A 25,112-nucleotide genomic window follows, 5' to 3' on the forward strand; every position below is an offset into this window, starting at 1 on the left:
ACGACGTTTACTGATGTGAATCAACCACTTTCACCTTTGTGTAATGAAATCACCCGATTGTTCAATGTCATACGTGAGTCCTGTGGTTATTGTGTGGATTTGCTTTTATGTGGACAGAGACTGATGAGGAGGGACCATAATCTCAGTGAAGTGCACTCGTCACATTTTCAAGTTAAAAAGATAAAGCACCTTTGTTCCGCTTTTTTATTTTTTATTTTTTCCCGTATTTCTTGAAGCTATGTCCGTGTTTTTAGCCTGAAAATTAGAGAACTTTTGAAAATCAGTTTGGAATGCAAATAAAAAATAAAAAATACAATGTAGATTTACATGGCATATTCTGAAAGCTTCAGGGAGCCGCTACAGATGAGCTGAAGAACCACATTTTGCAGACCTCTGGTCTGTGATGTCTTCTGGTGCAAAATTGTGAGCCTGCCTCACTTTAATGAAGTACAATTCTGAGGAAATGCTGCATGATTGTTCAGATTGAGGTTTCGTTCTTATATATGGGCATGTTTTTTGACGATTCAGCAGGTCATACAGGTCACATATGGCAAAAAGTCAGATTTGGGCCACCTTTCCCTGCAGTGTGAATGTAGACTTTGACACATGGACTGACGGAGACGGGGATTGAACCACTAACCCATCAGTATTGGGGTGTTACTAGCCACTGCAGTAATCACACATGAGGTTCTCGGCACTGTTCCACTGGAACAGCCATTGACAAAAACACACACAAATGTGCTCTGCATGGCTGAAGGCATATTTTGAATACAACTATCCCAGATTGGCGGATGTTCAATCAGATCTCCAACCGTCATCTGACCACAGGAAAACACACAGACGCCGTCTCACCTTGAACTCATACGATTCCTCTATGATGACCTCCAGTTTGACGTGATCGCCCAACATCGGGCGTCCCATTTCAGCAATGCGCCGTTCCTCTTCGTCTTTGCCCGTCAGACCCTCCTCTTCCTCTTCCACTTCTTTCGGCTGTTCCTCTGAAAAGCCACAGGACAACCAAAGTTACAACAGGCCAGGATGTTCGGGATCTCATACAAGTCGTTGCTTCATATGAAGCAATGACTTGTTTCCTCCCACAGTCTGTCCAAAGACATTTGACGTGAACCAATTACTTCAATTTCCTGAAAGGGTGTGACTTTAGCTGGAGCGACCCTCTGACCCTAAATTAGATAAAGCTGCATAGATGGATGGACCAATGCTCTTATGTTATTCCTAGAGGTTTGACACATTTTAGCAAATTTAAAATTTATCATCTCAGGTATTTGTGGCAAAAGCATGAATGTAGTCATGGCTAATATGTCCATGTTGTTTTGGACTGCAAAACAATCTACCATTTCAACCCATCAGATGTACCAGATTACAAGGTTTTTATGTAACTGACCAAAGTTGTAGGTTCACACATCAAAGAGTAATATTCCCTATTTGAAAGAAACGGAATGTTTGAACTGAACAAAGCAACTGGGAGCATAAAAAAGAGTTTCATCATTTCCATTTGTAGCTAATCTTTGTGTTAAATTAAAAATGGAGACATGAGTGTGGTTTCGACTTACCTAATTAGGTTTACACTCTTCAGTAGTTTTAGAAGCTTCACTAAATGAAAATATACTTCCTTCCTCAATATTCGTCTGTCTCCTCATTATCCCTGTTGCTCCATTGCTCACACACCAGCCTCCTCTCTTCCTTTCTCTGTCTTTATGGTCTGTGTCAGTAATTGAGATTCATTGTAGAGCCAGAACTCAGTGCTGGTATCAAAGGGTGAGGGGGCAGGGAGAATAGCAATGATCAAATTTTCCATGGGAGAACAGTTACCCATGTTACTGCCTTCCATTATTGTGCAGTGCACCGGGGGTCTAACGCTAGCTCGTTGGCCATTTGTTCCCCTCAGCGGAGAGACTGCATGGAGCTGAAAGCTTGCTCACACAAACAGCCATGGAGATTACTGCCAGGAGTACTTTCATTGGCCGTGAACTCCGTCGTAACCAAGAGGAAGAGTTTGGTATTGTGACTTCCTGTGGTCATGTATAGCATGAGAGGCCAAGGATGGTGCATCTTTTATTCGTTTCCAAAAATCCATCCAACCATCGGACCGTGCGCTCTCTACATATGTCACCAAACCAAGGACTTATATACCCCTTTCCTACCAAGCTGGTTCGGATCCAGGGCCTGACTTACAGCACCACCAGTTCTTTGTGTTTCCACCACCTAAGCACAAGCTCTCAAAACAGGTGCTTAGCGGGCACCAACTCTTTGCTGGGCCAGAGCAAAGCACCAACAAGTGGCTGGAGGCGGGGCTATCATGGCCAGTGAGATTAGTGGAAATGCAGAACGGACATTTTTAAAACAACAGATGAGTGTGTAGATATATTTTTGGCAATCCCAAACACCCTTTTTCTACCAAGAACAACCAGGTGCTAGTGCCAGTGATTAGGTGTTTCCAATCTGCAAGTCCCAAGAACCGTTCCACTGACAAGGAGCAAAGTGTGAGCCACATAACTGCGTCACCGTAAAGCGTCACTACATCCATTATATTTAAAACCCGAAATGCCTTTTAAGAATCCACATCAGATATGAAGCCATTGTGACTCACTGGGAAAATTCTTGCTTCCCACATGGGAGACCAGAGTTCTCCCTAATTCTGTTTGAGTTCGCTCCAAACTCGCAGTGGAACAAGCTCAGTGGAAAAGAAGGCAAAGTGGACGCAAGGGTATGTAGGGCATTGTAGGGTAAACAGCACCTGGTTCTTGGTGGAAAAGGAATTCGAGACTGGCTCAGAGGTATTGTGGGGGGAAACCTGGCATACATGAAGAAAACGCACAAACATGGGAAGATACAGTACGTGCGAAACCTGAACTAAAATGAGTTTGACACCCCTGGTTCAAGCAAAGTGTCTTGAAAACCTATCGAGCCACTGCTGTATCCCACTTGAGAGCAAAGTCAAAGACGTAACGAGGTACGTCCTCAAACGGGGACACTTTTTATGGAGGTGCAACCTCTTCGTCAAACTTCAATTACCTAATAGGTTCAGATGCATGAACAAATCGCTCAGAAAGGAAAGCCACCATTCCGCCGGAGCTGCTTGGTCCCAATTAGATATCATTTGCCCTTCCAAGGTTCACATTTAAATAACTCAGAGATTTACACTTAGAAGCCCAAACGTGCATCATTACATGCCATGTAACGGTGATTTAACGAACTCAATTAACAGCCTACGCTAAGCCTCGTGTGGGACGATGATGACCTGGCAGTAGCCTTGTTAGCTGCACTCCTGCGTGCGTGTGTGTGTGTGTGTGTGTGTGTAAGTGGACCTGACAGAGGTTGAGTGTTGCAGGGTAAGATGCTGTTTCCTGTCGAAGCTGCTGTCTGCACCATTTATCATTTTGATTTTTTTCCCCCCTCTGGTGTCCTTCACTCTGCTCCTTTGCAGCTCAACTCAATTAAACATAACTGGCTGTGCCTTGCAGGCGGGAGCCGGCGCACTGAAATACAGCACAAGTGTCTGAATACACCAGGCTGCCTTCATTAGAGATAATTAAATACTCAATATTTCCAACTTCCTCTGATTTTATTGCCAGTAAAGTTTTTCACCGTGCAGTGTAAGCTGTATCTTTAAATAAATCAAAGGAAAATGAGGCATAAATAATGTACTTTGCCAGCATTTCTGTTATACAACTATCTCAACCTGTCTTTGTCTTCCTAAATCTCTTTCCTGATGATCCATGCCTGCTCATCACGCTTTTTTCATCTCCTGCTCTCTTATTTCCGTCTTTGTCGCCTTCCTGATTTAGTTTCCATTCAAATCAGTTTCAGCAAACCAACACACAATGCCGCTACCTTGGAATTACCATTGTGAATAAATGGGACCATGCAGAGACAATCCAGAGCATTTATCTCAATTTAGCAAATAAAGAATGTCTTACATAATCTGGTTTCATCATCTCAATTGCAAATAAGAGTTGTGAAGAATATGTTTTATGCAGACATTCAATGCTACACAGTGTTTTAAAAAAATAAATATACACTTTTATAAACTTGAAATTTCTCGAGTGTCTGCTTTAACTGGTCTGATTTTGGTATTTTGCTAATTTGCAGTCATATTTTTATTTTTGGATAATGTAAGGATTGCATATATAATCATGTATCTGTATAATTACTGTAATACTACTATATACATTTTTAATGGATGGTACAACTTTTCAGTTTTGTTTTGTTGAGCTCTCCACCCATCCTTTAACTGAGGGAGGACTCTATTTTAAATTAAAATGCCTGAAATACTGGCTATGCATATATAGGCACTTACATATATACTATATATACGTCAATACTTTGGTAAAGGCTTCAGCAAAATCAAATCTGAACTTCAGAGAAGTCTCCACTTTGAGTTTTCCTGCAGACAGTGAAAAGTGAAATATATTCTATAATGGAGTGTCAGATTAATTTGAATATCTTCTGTCTGATTGTTCCTTGTCGGATCGCTGTGCTGAATCTGCTCCAATACTGCAACAAATAAATTCACAGCACCTCTATGGTCTTTTTGCACTACTGATTCTGACTTTTTTTTTTTTTTATATCAAATTCAGCATAATAAAAACCTGTATCTGTATGCAGGAGCGGTTTGTGATGAAAGCAGAAGCGGGGGCGTTGTACGGATGTACAAATGCAAGAGAAAATCTGATCAAACAGTAAAGAAGTTACTAAATTCTAATTACTAAAACAAAAAGCTTTACAACATCACATATTATTGAGAAATAAATGTTATGAATGTAATGATATTTACCAAATAACCTGTAAGACAATAAATGTCACAAAAGCATTGGTTGTAGCGACATAGGCAAGTGTAAATTACAACTTTTAAAGATATTTCTTTGTTTTTTTTGGTTTGTTCTGCAGGTGGAGTAGCTTAAATTACTTGACATTGGAAATAAATCGTATCTTACCCTGCGGTAGAAATAGTTCAACAAAAGAGTGAATAGAGCGCACTCTCAGCTAACCTCAACATATTGGTCATGTTTGTTTAATCCAATACATAAAACTATTATCCGGTATCTCACCGGGCCTTTTTGTGTGACTATTCAGCAGAATAATGGCAGCTTTGGCTTGGAAACCGGCTTGAAAACATGTTACACAATCGGATTTTTCAATCAAAAATGTACTCCTTAAAACGTATCTAACATAGATTTGCACTCGGAGGAGTACATTTTGATGTACAATGATTTTTCATTTGTCTATATAAAAGAAATCTGTAGCATGTATTTTGAAGCATGTATTTTGTTTGGCATGAAGCTCTGCTGGCTGAATAAATGTTAAATATCTGTTTTATATTAAAACAGACTGAAAGTGAAAAGTGCTTTTTGGAAAACAGCATTAAATCACAAAGTTAAAAGCTCTTTTGTGTGAAAAAGGTGGGTATAATGATCAATTTTAAATCATAATTCTAAATAAAGAGATTTGTTTAGTTTTAGAATGACACAATGTACTGAAAACTGGAGTTTTGTGTATGCGGGGTTTCACAGGCTGTCAAGCTTCCTGGGAGTTTAACATAAGTGATCAAAGACGACGGAGACAAGAGAAGACGCTCCACAGGTGGAGAGAACAGGAGCTGCGAAGCAGACAAACAAGCAGCAGAGAGGAGGAGAGAGAGCTTTCCATTCTCTGTTTGACGGCTTCGGGTTCCATCAGAGGAAGATGAGAGGGGAGGAAGATGAGGAAGCCTAAAACTGTCAACACGTGAACGACGTGAGGAGGAGCGGAGGGGAGAATCGAAAGAGGAGGAAGCCGGGACGGCGGCATGAGAGGACATGATGTCTGACAGGATTAAACATTACAGCAGGGGACAAGGAGACGGGGAGGAGGAGGAGGAGGAGGAGGAGGAGGAGGAAGAGATGCCACACTGTCACACTTTCAGAGAATCTCCCAGACGGAGGCAGAATAGAAGCAGGACGAGCACTTTGAAAGACTTTTAACACTTTTTGTCTGTCCGAAGGGAGGAAGAGAAAGTGTGTGAAACATTGTAAGGAAAGAAAATATGATAGAAAGATGTGTTGAGAGAAGAAGAAGCAAAGAGACGATGGGTAAGAGAGGTGACGACATCAGCGGAGGGAGGAAAAGAAGACAATACGAGGAAAGATGAAATGAGAAAAATGAAGAAATGAGAAAAAGAAAAAATGAGGAAAAAATATAATGGAGAAAAGAATAAATGAGGAAAAGAAGAAATTAGGAAAAATATGAAATTAAGAAAAGAAGAAAAAAAAATGGAAAAAGATTAAGAAAAGAAAAAAAACATCAGGAAAAGAAGAAATGTGAAAAAGGAGAAAAAATTTATAAAAAGATGAAATGAAGAAGAAATGAGACAAAGAAGAAAAAATGAGGAAAAAAGAATAAATATGGAAAAGATGAAGAAAAGAGGAAACAGGAGAACAAGTTTGGCAAGAAAGTAGAAAGAATGAATGTCGATGAGAAGAACGATTAAAAACCCTCAGAAACCCTCACTTGTTCGGTGCAAAATGTTAAAATATCCACAGTATACCTTCAAATTTGCATCCTTTTTATTGATATTTTTTTGCAGGCAGCTGCTTGTTTGACAAACAGATCAGACTGTTTGTGTGGAATTTGCATGAGCTTTCTGAGCAGGTCCAGCAGAGAGTTTAGAATTAGGTCTGAATCCGCTAAAAGGGGCGACTAAATCAAGCTCCTCAAACGTCATAATCCGCGCGATCTGAACTGAATCTCTTTGTTTACCTCGCTGTTTTCTGTCATTGACGTCGCCACCGTGCCGCCGTCTTGTGATCGGAATGTGTGTCGGGATTTCATGTAAGATTTCTAGAATGCCGATGCATCACAGACTCAGACTTACTTTGAGAAAATGGTTTAATGGGTTTTTTTCAATGTGAAAACAAATCTATTTTATACAGGGGGACACACAAAGCCTGATCTGACCTCCAGAGGGCTTGACCAGTAAAATGAGAGCATGATAATCTTTTAAAATTGATATATATATATATATATAGACAACTTCTACTCCTATTCTGTAAATATAGGTGTTTATTTTTGGCAAAGTTTACATTTATGGTAATATTTGTTTCAAGAAACCAGAAGAGCAACGTCGACGTTTTTCCATTTTTAATGGTGGAGCAGAAATGAATACCGTGAATTTTCAAAAAGTCCTATATTTGTGGTATTTTGCAGCCGCCAGCATGCATATATTTAGATCCTCACAAAATACGTTTGATGCTGCATCAGTGATGAATCAGTCTTCGTCTCCATGTTGTGCAACTGAAACGCTGCGATCCCATTAGAAATATAGTAGAAACAGGGAAAAAAAAAGAAAAGAAAAAAAAAGCACGGTGCAGTCAAATTTTTTTACAGTTTGTAAAGTTATGTCACCTGATTACGCTCTCTGATGGGCTGGTTTGGCCCACGGGCTTCACTTTAATAGATTTGCTTTTAATTGAAATAATGACTGAATTTATTTACTTCTATCCCCCCGACCTCACACAGTAATGACCATGGAAGAGTAATGAATAACCGCACTTTCACTATTCCAGTCTTTATTTTTCTTTCAAACCATTTTTTTCCCCCAATTGTAACATTCATTTTGCATTGACATCACATATTCACGATTATTTCTTGCAAACATCTCAAGCAAACTACCAGAGTAATAAAGCAAGAGACGTCTCATAGGGTGATTTTTCAAACTAATTTAATCATTATAAGCTTCTTCTCCATCATCCACTTGTTTTGTTTATCTTATCGACCCAATGCGTGATCTTAATTATTTCTTACATATGCAATGGTAATCGGGTAAATAAATAAACATGGTCATTAATGATCCTTAATCGTGGCTAATGTGAAGGTTATCCACAACTGAATATTGTCGCAACGACCACACAAACAAATCCATTTACATTGTTTGGCCATTTGTTGTGATTAATGACGGAGCTAATGATTCTGTTTCACGACAGCTCATTAAGAAGTATTGTTTACTACTGTACACATCTCAACAAAGGGGCTCGGTGGGTTTGTATATTATATTGACGTGATGTTCTCAACTAAACGCACACGGAGGCAGCAGACAAAGGACGTAAGGGAAAAGGAGCAGGAGGGTGACATTGCTGTCAGACACAATCTGTCACACTGATATGCGTGCGTGTGTGTGTCTGTGTGTGTACACGGCAATGCATACTTTATGTTCTGTGTGTGTCCATGCATGTTTGATATGGTGTGTGTGTGTGTGTGTGTGTGAGGACGGTGGGGTCGTCACCCTCTGCAGGGTGCATGTGTTTTCAGCTGGTCCCCCCTCTCAGCACTGTTCCCTCCTCACGCCGCCCGGCTGACGGAGCTGCACTGAACTCTCCTCGCCCCAAAACCTGCAGCATCTGGAAACTTCAAAAGCCTCAAAGTGCACGCAGCTTTTACCTCCGCAGAGCCCGGCGTGAAGAGACATCCCTTCGGATGTCTCTTAACTGTCACTATCAGATGAAATCGGAGGATTTTCGTGCTCATTTTATAAAGATGAATGCACACTCGCGAGGCGCCGCAGCACTTTCGTGCGGCAGAATGTCAGTTTTCAAGTGCAAATGTTAACTCATTTATGATTCTGAGGCTGCAGATTTGTCAAACATGTGTAATGTTTCTTTCTTTTTTGTAACATGACTGTAAAATTCCAACTACCGGTATCCGAGCAGTTTTTCATTATTATTGTGCGTTTTTGATATTACACATTACTATTAATATGTACTCCAGGAGTCATCAAAGCTGCTGCAACTAGAGGAATAAAGACTCCATTTCACTCCTTTCTGGTGGTTGATTAATTTTGTATTTTTTTTTTTTTTTTTTTTGTTTTTGTTTTTTTTTTGTTTTTTTTGTTTTTTTTTTTTTTTTTATTTCTTTTTTTTTTTTTTTTTTGTTTTTGTTTGGTATTTTATTTTTAGAGCTTGATATCAGAGAATCATCTTTTGTTATGTGGTATTTCTTTGTCAACCTGCACTCTTGACTACAGATGTACAATAAATGCATTTGCGCTGGTTAGACGCCTTTACTTTAAAAATGTTTATAATAATGAATGAGTGTTCACAGGTGACACACCTGCAGCTTTCGCTCTATTTTGTCGACATTACAAGATTATACGGTTAAAAAGTCACAGTTGGAATTCATACTTTAGCATTTAATTCACACCGGAGTGCTGGAGCACGCCTCCTCCTGTCCTCTTTCCGCTGCACTTTCAGGGGCACGGTGCTTTCAAAGCCTCTTTGAAACGTGTTCAATTGTGCCAAAACGCGGCGAGGAAATCAACGTTACATTTTAAAGTCTCTCTGCAGCAGTTGCTGAGCGACAGGAGGTCATTTACAGAAAGCATGGCGAAACACAAGCAGGGAACAACGGACAGATAATAATGAAATAAATCTCACAGTTAAAGGAGGAATGTCCTTCCGCCTCCAAGACGTTCTGCGATTAGTCATAAGATAGTTAAGGGGGGCTGAACCAGCAGCCAAAATATGAAGCTAAAATCATTCAAATAGAGGATATATTTTACGTATAGATACAAAAAAGTACTACATTTTTGTTTGAACTGTATTTTAAAAATCTTAAAAGTCTTTGATCATTTCCAATTTATTCTCAAAAATGATATTTTTTCCCTCTCAATGATGCTTGAATAACCTAATAAAGTCTTTGTTGTTTAAAGATGCGAGTCACAATGTAAGATGGAATAGACTACATTGTTTTCAGCGCTTCTTCCGATCGCATGTAAACGGATGTTGTTTTCAAAACGCAAAAAGGAGGCGTTTCACTAAGAACAGTAATCAAATATTAATTATCAGTACCTTCAATAGAAGTAATGGCTTTTGATTAGTTATAGTTAAAGTAACAGCCATGTGCACCAAGCATTAATAAATACCTGTGTGACAGACAGCCTTCATGCAGAAAAGGGACTTTATATTTTCAACTTCATGGGATTATCCAATCTGCTGTTATACATTTATTATCTCCAGTCTTAACAAGCTGGTATAAGGAGGGAAACTGAACGCAGGATCACTGTTTACGAAAAGCTGTGCAATTGTCCTCCTGGGTGAAGACTCTGCGGAGGAATATTTGGCAGAAAAGACCTGAACTGTGACATTATGGGAATGAAAGATCTCCAGATTATATTTCCCTTTATTCAACCTCCTCCGTTTTCGTTAAGTTTGGCTTTTTAAAAGTTGTTCTTCTTCACCAACATGGCGCTGATTTTGCTTTTTGGAGCAGCGCTGCAACTTTTTTAACTGTATTTTATACATATAAAACACTGAACAATGTGGTCATTGCCTTCTCTCGTTTGGAGGTGTTATAGGAAAAGCGTTCGACACAGCTTTTCTGTGTTTAAATAAGCACACACACACACACACACACACACACACACACACACACACACACACACACACACACACACACACACACACACACACACACACACACACACACACACACACACACACACACACACACACACACACACACACACACACACACACACACACACACACACACACACACACACACACACACACACACACACACACAGTAATGTGCCGAGGCCATAAGGATCTGTGCAGGCCTCATTTAGCACAGAGAACCACCATATCAGCATCAGTTCATAAAACACACTCATTAAACACACAAAATCTGTGAGAGTGTGTGAGTGTATGTGTGTGTGTGTGTGTGTGTATCCCGGAGGTGTGTTTGATCTCCTGACTGTGATAATGTGATATCCAGCCCTTGTCTTTGATCCCCTCATCACCATAAACGCCGCTGATGTCTGGTAAACACACTGCCATTAACACGGAGCTGTTCTCGGTACAAGTGTGTGTGTGCCTGCGTGTGTGTATGTGTGTGTGTGTGTGTGCATGTGCAACAAAGACAGAGACTGAACTACTTTTAATGAGTTTACCCAGAACAGCTTAAGTGAGTTTAAAGACATAACATTCCTTTCAGACAGCTACTGGAAAGCAGGCGGATTTACATCAAACTCATTAAGATGCATTCAAATTGTACATCCAGTTTAACTAGCCGTAATTCTTTTTAAATACTAATTAAGTACTTTTTTATTGGGTGGGGGGGGGGGGCTTTGAAGTCTGAAATAGTTTCTATTATCCTCTTATTAGTTTTAATCAGATTTAATTTAATTGATGTGCAGATATCCAATCGTGTCAACATCTTGGAAATCAAAAATGAGTTAGATCAAAGGTCCATAGAAAATCCTCCGCTCTGCTTCAGCATTTCAACACATCAGGATGAGTCGGAGAATTACGAGCCAATCGTTATGCGTTGTGTACACGAGCCGATAATTTGCTATGTTTTGGTGAAAAAAAAGCGGATTCAGGCGAAACTAGATGGCGAGAAGCAGTGACGGCCATTACGCGCATATTTTACGGCTTTGAGCAACACGTCCGCTATTTTTTTGGCCGTCTTTTCCGAAAAGTGGCTGTCCCAGCGACGACGGGATGGATGCTAGAATAATCCATGAAATGCCATATATTTGTATGCTAGATAAAAATTAATTAGCTAGTAGGAGGAGGAAATCAAATATAAGTGCAATATAGTAACTTTTTACATTGAGAGATGTGCAAATTCTCTGAGAATAAATCACATATAATCAGTAAAGTTTGAGCAAGGGTGACCAACATGAGGCCCATGAGCCAAAACCGGCCAGCAAGAGGCTACAATCTGGCCAAACCACCAAGAACATTGTAAGAATTTCAAAGAACACATAGATTTTTTTTAAAAACACACTTTCTCACAGTCGTGAGCAAAATGTAACACTGAGACCAAAGTGGAGGCATCGCCATGGAGGACGATGTATTGCTCCCTCGCTGCTCACAGCCATGCTGTCAGGCAGAGTTTTGTAAAGATATGCACAATGCCACAGTGAAGGAGTTACAAGCTTTGGGGACATTTCACTGCATTTTGCACCAAAAGGTTTCATTAAAATTGGTTTTATGTTGAGATTGTTGTTGCTTTCATGAGCAAAATTGATTGGTTTTGGGAAAATATACACATTTCCATCAGGTATTCTCTGTACCACACAAAAAAAAAGAAAAAAGTTGTAAGTTTAAATGTAAAGGTTATTATGGCTCTATTTTAGCAGGTCAGCTCACTAAAGATGACATTTGGCTTTATGGAAAACCTGAGTATCCTAATATGTATTTGACACCCCTGATGTAAAGAATGTATAAATTCTCCCTAGACATGATTGATTGATTGATCTGTCCTAAAACTTACCTGGGATTGATTCCATCTTTGTGAAACATTAAGCTGAATAAAACCTGAGACAACAGAATGATGGACTTTTTTAGTAGATCAAATAACATTTGTTCAAAGTTGATTTATTTTTGGCTTCTGCTACTTTTCCGAAGTTTCCGAACTTCAGAAGTTGTTTGTTTGCAAAGATTAAAAAAGGTGAAAACCATGAATCTGGAACAGGGTTATCTCATAATTTGATCTTTTCCTGTGTTATCTCGCCTTTAAAAAAAAAAATTCTTTATACATGAGGGAAAAACCTCATTGCTCGATGCAAGAGATCCAATAGTATATATCTTATAAACCAGACTATAAGCTTAATAAAGGTTTTGATAACAATTGCATTTTCTCCCATCTAAATCAATGGGTCTGTGTTATATCAGGATTTCTGTACAGTGGGTGTGTCTTATGTGTGTATTGTGCTACAGGCCAAGTAATGTTATAATTAAACAGACTGACAAGTCTTGCTTGGCTGAAAGGAGCTCAGGTGAATGTGGTGTCAAACTGGCGCCCTCCTGGGTTTCACCTCTGTATGTCTCTTCTGTGTCGACGAGTCAGAATCGAACTGAACTCAGACATTTTCAAACGAGCATCACATCTTAAAAACAAGTGAGAAGGTCATGATGGGATGAGGAGGGAGGAAAAGAAGAGTAGGAAGAGAGGAGAGGACAGGTGTGCTTTCCATTCAGTTTGCAGTTCCTTCCTCTTGAGGGAGGCAGAGGAGGGAAAGTGGAGGAAAAGGAAAGAAGAAGTGTGTGTTCAACATGAATCCCAAATCAACAGACGCGGTGCAACAACAGGCAGGAAACACATCTGGGCTTTTTATCTCAGAAGGTTAAGAAAGTAAAACTGATACATGAACTGTTTACGCGTCCGTTCACATGACAACGGTACTTGGAGCCAATGGAAACCGGAGCTTTTTGAAAATGCCTCAGAAGGTGGAACTTTTTATAAATGCTCCGACTCTGTCGCCATGCAAACGAGGGGAAAACGCAACTGACTTTCTAAAATGAAGGCCCCAAACTCCTTCAAAATAAAAAGTCCTTGTCTATTAAAAACTTCCAAATGTATATTTGATCAATCTTCAAATGAGCCAGAGGCCATGATTGGGCCGAGTTGCTTTTTTGGGGGTTCTGGCCTGCCACTAAGTATGAAATAATTCAGTCTGTCAACAATTAATTTGCATTTACTTTGAAATTAATTAAGTTTAGTAACATTTCTTTTACATATTTAAAGTTTGATCATTTTGAGTTTGCAGATTATTATTGTGTAGATATCACAATAACAAATGCATGTTATATTGAGGACATTACTGGATCAAGTCAGGAATCTGGAAGAGCCTTCAGCCACAAACATATGGATCTTATTAATGTCTGAAAATGGACACATCAATATTTGAACGTGTGTAAATTTATTGGCGTGTGTGTATGAAGTCAGGTATGAATGTGTATAGAGAAGTTTAGGTCATTAATTGGGCTTTTGCACTAGAAGTGTGTGTATTTATCTTATATTTAAGCAACTAATTGATGAAGCACATTAATTCAACAATTCTAAATCTTCTCAGTCTACTTCCTGTCTTGAAGACATAGATGAAGTCCATTTTGACAAATAAGTGATTTAGCGATTTATTGTTTGGGACAAAGGGAATTGTGGTTTTCATTCAGTCTGATTAAAATAACCACGCGATTAATTGAAACCAAGTTGTACCTCCGTGTATAATTACTGCTTCGCATGAGAGCACAGACTTAATTTTGCTGTATTAACAGGAAGCGATCCAACAACCGCACCATCAAAAACCGAATGTTATCATTAGAACGCCAATTAAACTGCAAAAATGTTCCCTTGAAAAATCTAATTATTATTTCTGTTTTTTCCCCGTTTGTTAAGTGTTTTGGAGTCGTTTTACTACCACCCACAATCAGTTTTACATTACCCAGCTGGGAGCTGCTCCATAATTTTCTGGTGCGTTTGCAACGAAGCACAACAGAGAGCAACAAAAACTGTTTTCATCTCATCACAGTGAATTTTCAAAAGCTACTTTACAATCAGAGTGTGATATGATGTCAGGACACAGTTATTCTCTTTTCATGATTACTCGCGCTGAGCATTCATTAAAAGAACACCGCAACTGAACTGGAAACATTTAAATCCTTCATTAGTGGATTATTTTGAAATACTATGAAGCTACATCTTCAAAAATAGAAAACAAAAGTTAATAGTCTGCAGTTATTTCAAAATCCACAGCAAATTAGATTTGTAATTTTTGCATAAAAAGAAAAATATGAAATGAAACGTACAAAAATTTACTAAAAATTAAAAATACAAAAAAAACCAATCAAATGAATAAGATAATTAATCAAATTAAAAAAATTAATGGATCAAACACCTACAATTTAATTAAATAAATCAATAATTTTCATTTAATGATTTCAATGGTGAAATAATTAGACACAGAAAATTAAGATTTTTTTAATGTTGTTGGTTTTGCTATTTAAACTTTTTTGTTGCAAGTTGCACATTGTCTCGGTTAATCCATACAATTCATAGGATTAGTCGAAATAAGCCACGGACGTCAGTCTATTCCTTTTCTTGGTCACTTAAGTTGAACAGTATTTTGTTTGTGTTGAACTATGACCAGAAATATAGAATTATTGGAAAACGGGACTTCCCCATTGTATTTCTTACGGTACGAGAGGGTTCTGTATGTGCAGTTGTGCCATTGGTCTGTTGATCTGGGACCTCTGAGACTCGTAAAGTGTATTCTTAGTGCTGATTGGCTGTCACACCTGTCCGTTCCTTCCCGCTGCGTCTCCATTGGGGCGTTTGAAGCAGAACGTAGAAGGAGGATTGCTTATTGTACTCCTCCCGGTCTAAGATCCTAATGGTTATGGTCTTCCTGTATGGGACAACACAAGTATACACACACACACACACATAGAGGGAGGTGGTGAATGCATGCATGGTACACAAACAGCATGAGGCACACAAAAATCAAACGCACACACACACACACACACACACACTCATATGTGGTGGATGTGGTGAGACGAGGTGATCCGCAGCATGCTGCATGTTGGCCGTCACGGCGAGGACACGTCACCAGCAGACCTCCACCTGTGCAGGTGGCGAACATGCAGCTTCTGCAGTGTGACGGACGTGTGTCGGGAGGGGGGGGCGGGGGAGGGGTCAGAGTTCACGGGCTCTCCGGGCTCACCGTCGTCCTGACCTTTGGTGTCATTGCTCTCCACCAGGCGCGGCTCCCCGATCTCTATGTAGAAGGTTTTGTTCTTCTCGTATTCCTCGTCGTCAATTATTTTCACCTTGATGGTTTTGCTGAAGGAGGGGATGGAGGAAGGGGGGAAATAAAGAAGAAGAGAGAAGGCAGAAAAGTGAGGAAAAGGACAGAAAGCCAAGAAAGTAAAACAGGAAAGAGCTGCATTTCCCACAAGCAGGCCTACTTATCGGATTACATTCAAGTTTTATTTGGCAGTTTTGCGGGGCTGTTTGCCTTAAAGGCCGATTAAATCGTTTTTTTTTTATTTTAGATTTCCACCGCTGATGTCAGATTAATCTTTGATGCTTATCAGAGCGTCTCACATCAGCCTGACAAGATTGATCTGATAAACTCCTCACTGTGCCAGCCCACAGTCCCGATCAGGCCTCCATTCAATCTCCCGCTCCTTTTAAAAAAAGGGGAAAAGCCTCAGCGCTGAAGGCTAAATTAATTGTGGCAGCTTCTGGCCAGTTGATTGAATCTATTAGTAATTTCACAGAAGCGAGGGACTTTGGGTCATGATGGTAAATTTGTCCTTCAATCAATGGAGATTTTCGGATAAAGTTGGAAATTGTGAGACGAGCCAATGATCTCATGCATCGTTAAGACACATTTGCAAGGAAATCATGGATTTTTCTGGTATGGTGATTGTGAGAAAGCAGTGAATCACTGTCAATTCAGCCAAGTTTTATATCAAAAATGAACCGCCTAAATCTGCACTTAAAGGTTATGATCGACAGCTGATAGAAAAACTGGCTGAATTCAGTGTGACATGCAGGAAAATATACAAGTCAGAAACATCAGAAGGTGAAGAAATCAGTCAGGAAAATCAGATCTGCTTCAATCGACACATCTGCCTGTCTTCTGCAATGCAGTAAAGACCTGTTCTCATTTGTAACAACAAACAAACTGAACCGAAAGCCTGTAAAACACCGAGAGGTCGCGGCCGAAGCGACACGACAACACGACCATCTCTCAGCTCGTCCCACTGCTCCATCTGTCACACAGCGAATGTAATTCATGCCATCAACACACGTGACACGTTCGGTATAATTATGTGTGCTCGTTGCCTTTCGTCCCATAAATTACAGCCAGCGATGTAAACTGACATTATTCCGTCGGCGTTGGGTTCTCGCCGATTAGCCCAATAAATGGAAACTCCAGGTCGATCTAACACTCCGCCGAGGAAAGCGTGTGTTTGTTGCAGCAGATGTGCTCCGTCACATCGGGCAGGGGAAGCCAGGATTCCAGGTCAGGGAGCTTTGAAGCCCCGCATGCAGTGTGTGTGTGTGTGTGTGTGTGTGTCTGCCAGTGACTGCATATTGACACAGGTTGTGTGTTTGTTTGTGTTTATCATTTGTTTCCAGTTGGGAATAAAAACTCAAATCCACTACAGGCACTCTGACACACACGCACGCACACACGCACGCATGCACAAAGTCACCGAAAGTAGATGTTTTGATGATAGAATAACAATAAAAGATACCCATTAAAAATAGATAAAAAAAAATGCATAGAGTAAGCCTGATAATAAAGTCAATATGAAAATCATGTGACCAAATGCTGAATGAAAAGGACCATATTAGCTAATGCTATGTCTGCATGATGTCACTCAGACAATGGAATAAAAGGGATTACTGTATGTCCATTATGATCTGATGTGCGATAAATACAAACACGCAAAAAACAGTAATTCTTCACTTGTGCATTTCAGAAGCAAAGCAGTTGATTGAATTTGTTGTATTTGAACATTTCTCCTTGGTGTTGGCGATACGTGTATTGCTATAACTTTGCAATATACAGTTTAGTATTAGATCAAGCCATCTTGACTTTTGGAATTAGATCTGCTTAATGACTCTTTAGTTTTTTTTTTTACTTCAATACGCAATTTGCACTGTGCAAATAATAGAAAAAATGCCAACGTCTTCCGTCTAAGAAGTAAAACTGGTTACTATTGATAACTAATTGACCTAAAGGTCTTAGTTTCTTTCTAATGTGGCTACACATTCATCAAAAAGTGCATAAATGTTCCGTTTCTATGTGGAAAGAGAAGTGCCTTATGAGTAACACTTCACTCATTTCATCTCAGTTTTCTTATTCATCCACACTTTAAGCAGCTCTGTTATCATTTCATTAAACTCTTGTTTACCTGATTACATGATTACAATGATGACAAAATTATGTTTCGGATGAAAACGTGGCGTTTTTGCTTCGGGAAAGTTTTGTGTTTCCACGGTAATGATTTGAAAACGATGTCCATTCAGACGGAATGTACCGACTTCCTGTTTTGGATTCAATATTGGATTCAGGCTTTTTTTTTTACACAGAAGAACTCATTGTGGAACAAAGAAGTGAATCGGCCATTTTTTTTTCAGTCCCTTGCATTTAAAACTGTGAAACAGCAAAAGTCCAAAAGGTACATTGATATCTCACATGGAGCTTGTTCCTCCAAAGACTCATTGACTTTCTTCCCTAAATGTATTTCTGAAATGCTAAATTAGTCATTATCAATCTGAAAACCTTCAGCACCTAATAAATGACAAAGAATGGAATGAGGATAAATTCATGCACTTGCATCACAAGGAACAGAACCGTTCTAACTTTTCTCTCAGAATGTGGTTCTCAAACACTAAACAAGAAATAGCTCATCTCTTGATTAATGAAACGCTTTTAAAGAAGCTCATCCAAACACAGACGTCTGAATGGGATGCTTAACCTTTAAACCTGAAGGTCAATCATTTACTTAGTCAAACTTTACTCACTCCGACTGAGACATTTTCAAAAAAACATTTTTAAATAATGCATTTCTTCCATTGTCGCTCCAATTAGGTGAAAAAGCGAAGAAGTGATTCTCCATCATTTTGCATTAAAAGGTTAAGAGGACACTTAACTGGCTACATTAGTACTTTTCTCCCCATTCCATCCTGAGCATGCCACTTCAACGACAAAAGACACACAGCAACCCCCTGATTATCCAATCACAGCCGGGACGTCGAGGGTTAATCCATCCACAGTGAAGGTTAATCCATGATCATTTCCTACACAAACACTGACTCAGAAGAAGTGAACTTATTACAGTGGAGGGATTTAGTTCTTTTAACGTCAGATGAAGTTTGTTTCTTTTACCCTCTTAAAGCATCTAAAAGCAACAGGTTAATGGAGGGAAAGCTTCCCCTGCCTCAAGGTGGAGCCCTTGAGCAAAGCACTTTGGATGCATTTCCCCAGTGGGGAAATCAAAGCTGCTGCTCCAGTGGATGTATGTGAATAAAAATGGACATTTGCATTACACATATGTTTTGTTCACCTCTGCACACTGAGGTCAAAATGGATTTGTAGAAGTCGTTCTTTTTTTTTTCTTGTTGTTTTTGTTTTTTTCTTTCACAGCTGTTTCTAACTGATTAGACAGGATCTGGACACATGCACAGACCTTAAATCACAGGAGGGACCCACAGAGAGCACGGTCCCATGTGAGTGGAGCTTTGGGATGCATATTCCCTCAAAAAAACACAACGAAAACATCCCAGACAGATCAGACTTTTGGATTTTAACCCTTTTTGCCCTCCTTTTAACTGGCAAAAGATTGTTGATTTCTGATAGCGGTGGGCTCAGTGTGTCGGAGGATAAAAGAAGAACAAATATGATTAAAGCCTCCATATGTGTGAAATGGCAGTAAATCATTTTTTCTGCACAGATGTTACACCCTCCCACTCAAAAAAAAAAAAAGTGAGAGAGATGACTCGACTATTGAAGTTGGCAAACCTCATTGATGACCGATTCTCTGGAAACACACACACACACACACACACACACACACACACACACACACACACACACACACACACACACACACACACACACACACACACACACACACACACACACACACACACACACACACACACACAGAAGAGCCAGGGTAAATAAATACACTAATTTACCCATACTGCATTGCATTCACCGGCTTAATCGGTCCCCTCGCCATTGTCTCATTTGATCCATAAACACACACTCTCACGCCGTTTAATCTGCAAACATGTGAACGCACGTGTGCGGCTCTCTGTGCAACGCGCTGTCCCGTTGCCATGGCTACGCTATGTTTGGGTAACCAACAGGGGTGGAGAAGATTGTTTCCAGACCCACTGCGTGTGAGAGAGAGAGAGAGAGCGAGAGAGCGAGAGAGAGAGAGAGAGAGCGAGAGAGCGAGAGAGAGACTGATTGATGCTACACAGTAGCCTATATTGTTGGTCATATGTGGAGCCTCTTTGTACATCTGTGTCTGATCACATGTTTGAGTGGAGAGGTGTGTCATGTGCCACTTCACCAAGGATAATATGGTGTGAAACTTGTTGGCAATCATGTGATAGTGACACATTACGTGCATAATTGCCACATAACTGCTTGGGAGGAGCCACGAAGACACTCTGCAGGCTCCGACCTCCAACAGAACAAAGATCCCATTTAAGCCAGTCTTGAGTTAAAACAAGACGACCTCCACCACTTGGATTGTTTGTAGTGACGACGGCCCTCACAGAGGGAGTAAAAAATAACTTTGCACACACTCGGCGGGACAGAGGTGGCATCACACTTGCATGGCAACATTCACAAATGTATCACACGAGCATGCTTTCACACACACGAGGCATTGCTGCACGCACACACACGCGCGCACACACACACACACACACACACACACACACACACACACACACACACACACACACACACACACACACACACACACACACACACACACACACACACACACACACACACACACACACACACACACACACACACACACACACTTCTCCAGGGACTGTAGTGTGTGTGCATCTGTTTCCACGGCGCTGTCCTCCATCTGACTTTGCTAAAAAGCATTAAAAAAAAAAAAAAAGAACATCAGCGCAGCTGTGGCAGATCTCCGCCGCGCCGCTCCTGCATCACACTCCGTCTCCTCCGGTTTGCTGCCGCGGCTTCATCTGCTCGGCTCTCGTCTTTACGCCGCCGGTTTCCGCGACGCTTCACCGAAACTCTCCAAAGGTGAAAGCCAGCCAGAGACATAGAAGACATTACTGAATAAACAGCTTGACTGAGTCACACAAACACGCGGGGCTCCGCCAGGGGAAACGACCTGAACGCACCCAAACACAGTTTTGGCGGCGTCGCTCGGTGATCTGCACTTTTTTCCTCTTTCTTCATCAAGTTTGTTCACATTTGGCTTTTCCGTCGCCTTCATTTTCCACATTGGCCAGCTCTTAAAGAGAGTGATTTCACAGGCTCTGGCCTCGGCGATCTTGCAAATTTCCAAACTGAACATTTGCCATGAAGCTGAGGCACCGACAGTGGAGGTGAGACATTTTAAAAGATGATTTGTTTCCATGCTACAAAAGGACAGGGGAAGAAACGTGGCGACAGTTTGAGCAAACACGACAGAAGAGACTGTTTTAACTCTGCAAATAGGATCAAAGCAAAGCTGTCATGAAGTTTAAGAGGAATTATGGTTTTTTCAGCTGCTTTTCTTCATGAATCATACATGAGAAAACACTTTTATGAGGATTTGCATTTGACATTGAAAGGCAAAGGTCAGAAGCAAAGCATTTTCTTTTTTTCGAGGAATGGCTCATTACTTTGGACTTCAACATTCAACATTTATTAAACATTAAAAGAATATTACAGAGAAAAGTTGAATTCTTGAACATCCCCACCTTTTGCGTGTATAAAGATTAAAACAGGACAAGAAAGGGAGGCTTATAAATTCCACATAAAGGTCAGTCAATACGTTTATCACTTCATACAATTCTATCTTCACTCCAGTGTTTCTTTCCATACTTTTTGTTGCCGTATTACTTATATGAAGCAGTTTTATGTTTGAGCACTTTTACTAGCAACCTGAGGCCTTGTTTACACGACATTTTCACGTTTTTTCTTTCAGAAAACTTTGCCGTTTATACTGCAACGTTTTGAAACCAATGTCTGTTTACATGGAAACAGTAGAAACACTGGAAATAATGTTGTTTTCGATTTGGGCCACTTGTGGGTGCTGTTGGTTTTCTGTTTTTTTTTTTTGTTGACTTCTTTTCAATATAAACAACTGTCATTCATGCTATTAAAGGATGTTAATAAATCAAACAGAAGAAAAACCCATATTCTAATAGACTCATACTACCAGTATATGTGAATTTAGGGTAGTAGTTAAATTTCCTATAACTCAACATGTTTACCAAAGCATAAACCAGATTGTCATTGTTGAGTTAAGTGAATATCAGTGCTTGAGATGAATCAAAGTAGTTTTCATGCTACTTTGAAATTCATAAACTTCATGTAGTAAAACGGTTTGATTTGTTAAAGTGGGAGCCACTCGGTCACATGGTACGCACCCACATCCACACAACTACTCACTCAAAACTATTAAGTTCATATTTTTTTCTCCATGGGGACGGCAAGTCCCCGCGACATCAACACAGCAATAAATATGCTTGTACACACACACACACACACACACACACACACACACACACACACACACACACACACACACACACACACACACACACACACACACACACACACACACACACACACACACACACACACACACACACACACACACACACACACACACACACACACACATATAGGCTACACAGGAAGTTGTAGAGCACAACAGGGAGAGGGCTGGTCACTCCCCTCTCCTCAGCAACCTGCCTTAGCGACGTATTTGGATCGGAAAATTTCAGTTTGGGAACCACCACTTTATTTTAGCTTCGAAGGAGGGAAAAAGCAGTGGGTCAGCTAATTGGTATGTGTGTGTGTGTGTGTGTCTGTATGTGTGTGTGTTTTGAAAGATGGAGGAATTAGGGAGGGAGGGGTTGGCGTCCAATTAACATGAGGATGATGGAATAAACCAAGCAGAGATGGCTGTCCGGCCATGTGTGTGTGTGTGTGTGTGTGTGTGTGTGTGTGTGTGTTGGTAAAAAACAGGTCCTTCACACTGTGAACTGCTTCCTTTGTGTGTGGAACAGATTGCTGGTGGGTGGACTTTGGTCACAGACTAAACAAAAGAAGTGCGTGTTTGTGTGTACACGCTATGTGCTTCGTGTGTGGATGGTGTGTGTGAGTGTGTTATGTTTCCGTTGAGGGAGTTTACACAGTATGGAAAAAGAGCGACATAAATGAGGAAATCTGTCTGTTCTTATGTAAATATGAATAAGACAGCAACGGCACAGTGTGACTTTATAAGCAGGACTGTGTGGAAATATATGTGTGACACGGATTTACAGCACAGCAAACTGGGAAGGGGTGTGAGTGTGTGTGTGTGTGTGTGTGTGTGTGTGTGTGTGTGTGTGTGTGGGCTGTTCAGATGCAGTGGTTTTAGAAGACAAAGCTGATAATGATGCTATCCACTGTGGGAAACCGCAGCAATAGCAAACTGCTCTGCCAGGCCTCCTCTAATAAGATCCTGTCGGCTCACTAATACACATAATGTGGACTTCATGGAGGCTAACAGAAAAATGAAAGGTAACACACACCTGCAGCTGGCTCTATAATGCAAAGAAATACTTTATCCATGCCTTTCTGTCATTTTACATTTTTTCAAATTAGACCTGTGATATGACCTCTTTAAAATAAAGGTGAAATAAGAAAAATCTGTATTCTGTCTGTTTATTTCAAACTAATAAATGTATATTAATGACAGTTATTTAATACATATCTGAAATATTAAGCCGTGAGTGCTATGAGTGAGTGCTTAAAATATAGACCTTGTGCAAGTCTACATGCATATATACCCAATCCTTTCAATAAGTCATATCTGCAGTACATTTCAGCACATCATATATTATAGTGGTTTTTAATAGAATGTAGCCAGTCTTCTGCAGAAATCCTCCATGAAAAGTGTCCAACTGAGAGACCTTTAAAGCTAAAAATGGTGATTTATGTGTGATCTTTGTCAGTATGAGGCACTTCACCATATGTTTTGTGGAAATGAAGCATTGGAGGAGAGTGGGGGGTGTGACACAGACTTTAAGTACTGAAATATCCCTGGATAACACTTATTGCATTTCAATGAATGCACAAAACGGGGACTTATTATGAAAACAATGAACACAATAAAAAAAACTGTTATTCCACCTTTATTTTTTGACGTTAACTAACAACATGGAGGTTTTTGAAAGCTCCTTAAATAATATGGACAAACTCGTCAGAAGTACGGCAATTTCTTCTCCTGACCTTTTCAGACGTGAGCGTAGCCTTTAAATCCTCTTCTCACGGTGCTCCATCATAGTGAACATTTGACCTGCCTCATCGCTTTTCTTCCCTCTTCCCTCTTCTGTATTCCACTGACAACTGCCAATAGTTAAAAAGTCCTCTTTACTTCATGTTCAGTGCTGCAAACTATCAATATTTAACACGTTTAAAGTGATTCTGTGCAGTTTCTTGTACAGGAGATGTCCCCTTTCAGCGATCGGTAACAAATCTCTGAAATTACAAGTTCAACCACTCTCACTTTTGCGCTGCAAGGAAATGAAATGCAGAATATGTAGAAGACTGAAAATAGCTGGTAGGACTGTAAAAAGATGAGAAATATAGTAAGATTAATTATCACACTGATAGATAAACTGTATAAAAAGGAGCCATATATTTATTTATTTTCTTTATAGATTTCAGAGTTATGTAGGTCTGGTGTCAGCTCACTGTGGGTGAAGGTGGGTTAAACACGGGACACAGACAAACAATCATACGCACTAATATTCACAGAATTAGAGTCACTTAATAACACGATATATTTGCAGTGAGCGATAAAACCAGAATAAAAATGAAACAAAAAATAGGCTCGAGAATGATTCAACTCGGAGAAGTTCCAGCTTTCTAAACTCCGTCACAAGTTGCAATGACAGTCATTTTGCATGCTTCTGGTTGGGAGGAGCTCCGTCAGTGTGATACTGAACAGGCTGTTAAATGATGTAGGTGGTAACGGCCCTTTTTATTGGACAGCCCAATCCAAATCGGCTGGGACAGTCATAAACAGTAGACACTCTCCATTTTTGTCCACCGTGTGTGTGTGTGTGTGTGTGTGTGTGTGTGGTCATCCAAACTATTTAGTTTTTATCATCAGAGGGAGTTTCCCCATCTCTCTCTCTCTCCCTACATACGATATTGGGCTTCCTCACTTTCTTTTCTTTCCCATCTGCAGTATATCTAGTTAACCAAATAAGGAGTTTGGAAAATCCACAGGACTCCCTTACACACGCACACGCACACGCACACACACACACACACACACACACACACACACACACACACACACACACACACACACACACACACACACACACACACACACACACACACACACACACACACACACACACACACACACACTCTCTGTACAGGAAATGTCTCAGAGGAGCTTGTAAATCTGATTGAAAAAACACATGATTATGTGTGAGTGCGCCTATGCTCATATTGCGAGGACATAAATGTGTTTACAGAGTGGTGTCGATGGGGCTCGTCTTCCTCCTGGGGACGAGCAGCCGGTCCCCCATAA

The 25,112-nt window shown here is 40.2% G+C and overlaps 1 protein-coding gene across 2 annotated transcripts in view; it reads right to left on the bottom strand.

Annotated features, from left to right (window-relative positions):
* Positions 1 to 25,112, bottom strand: part of slc8a1b (solute carrier family 8 member 1b) — a 167,447-nt gene that overhangs the window by 38,682 nt on the left and 103,653 nt on the right. The window contains exons 5-6 of one of the 2 annotated variants that reach the window (XM_080507504.1): positions 15,078 to 15,187; positions 853 to 998 (exon numbers count right to left, since the gene is read on the bottom strand). In XM_080507504.1, the coding sequence (XP_080363630.1) occupies positions 853 to 998; positions 15,078 to 15,187 (256 nt within the window). Of the gene's footprint in view, positions 1 to 852; positions 999 to 15,077; positions 15,188 to 15,517; positions 15,625 to 25,112 lie in introns of both variants that reach the window. The other variant, XM_080507505.1, reaches the window with a different exon arrangement.

The sequence above is a fragment of the Blennius ocellaris genome (genome assembly GCF_963422515.1).
Source record: "Blennius ocellaris genome assembly, chromosome: 13".
In the NCBI taxonomy this organism is placed as follows: Eukaryota; Metazoa; Chordata; class Actinopteri; order Blenniiformes; family Blenniidae; genus Blennius; species Blennius ocellaris.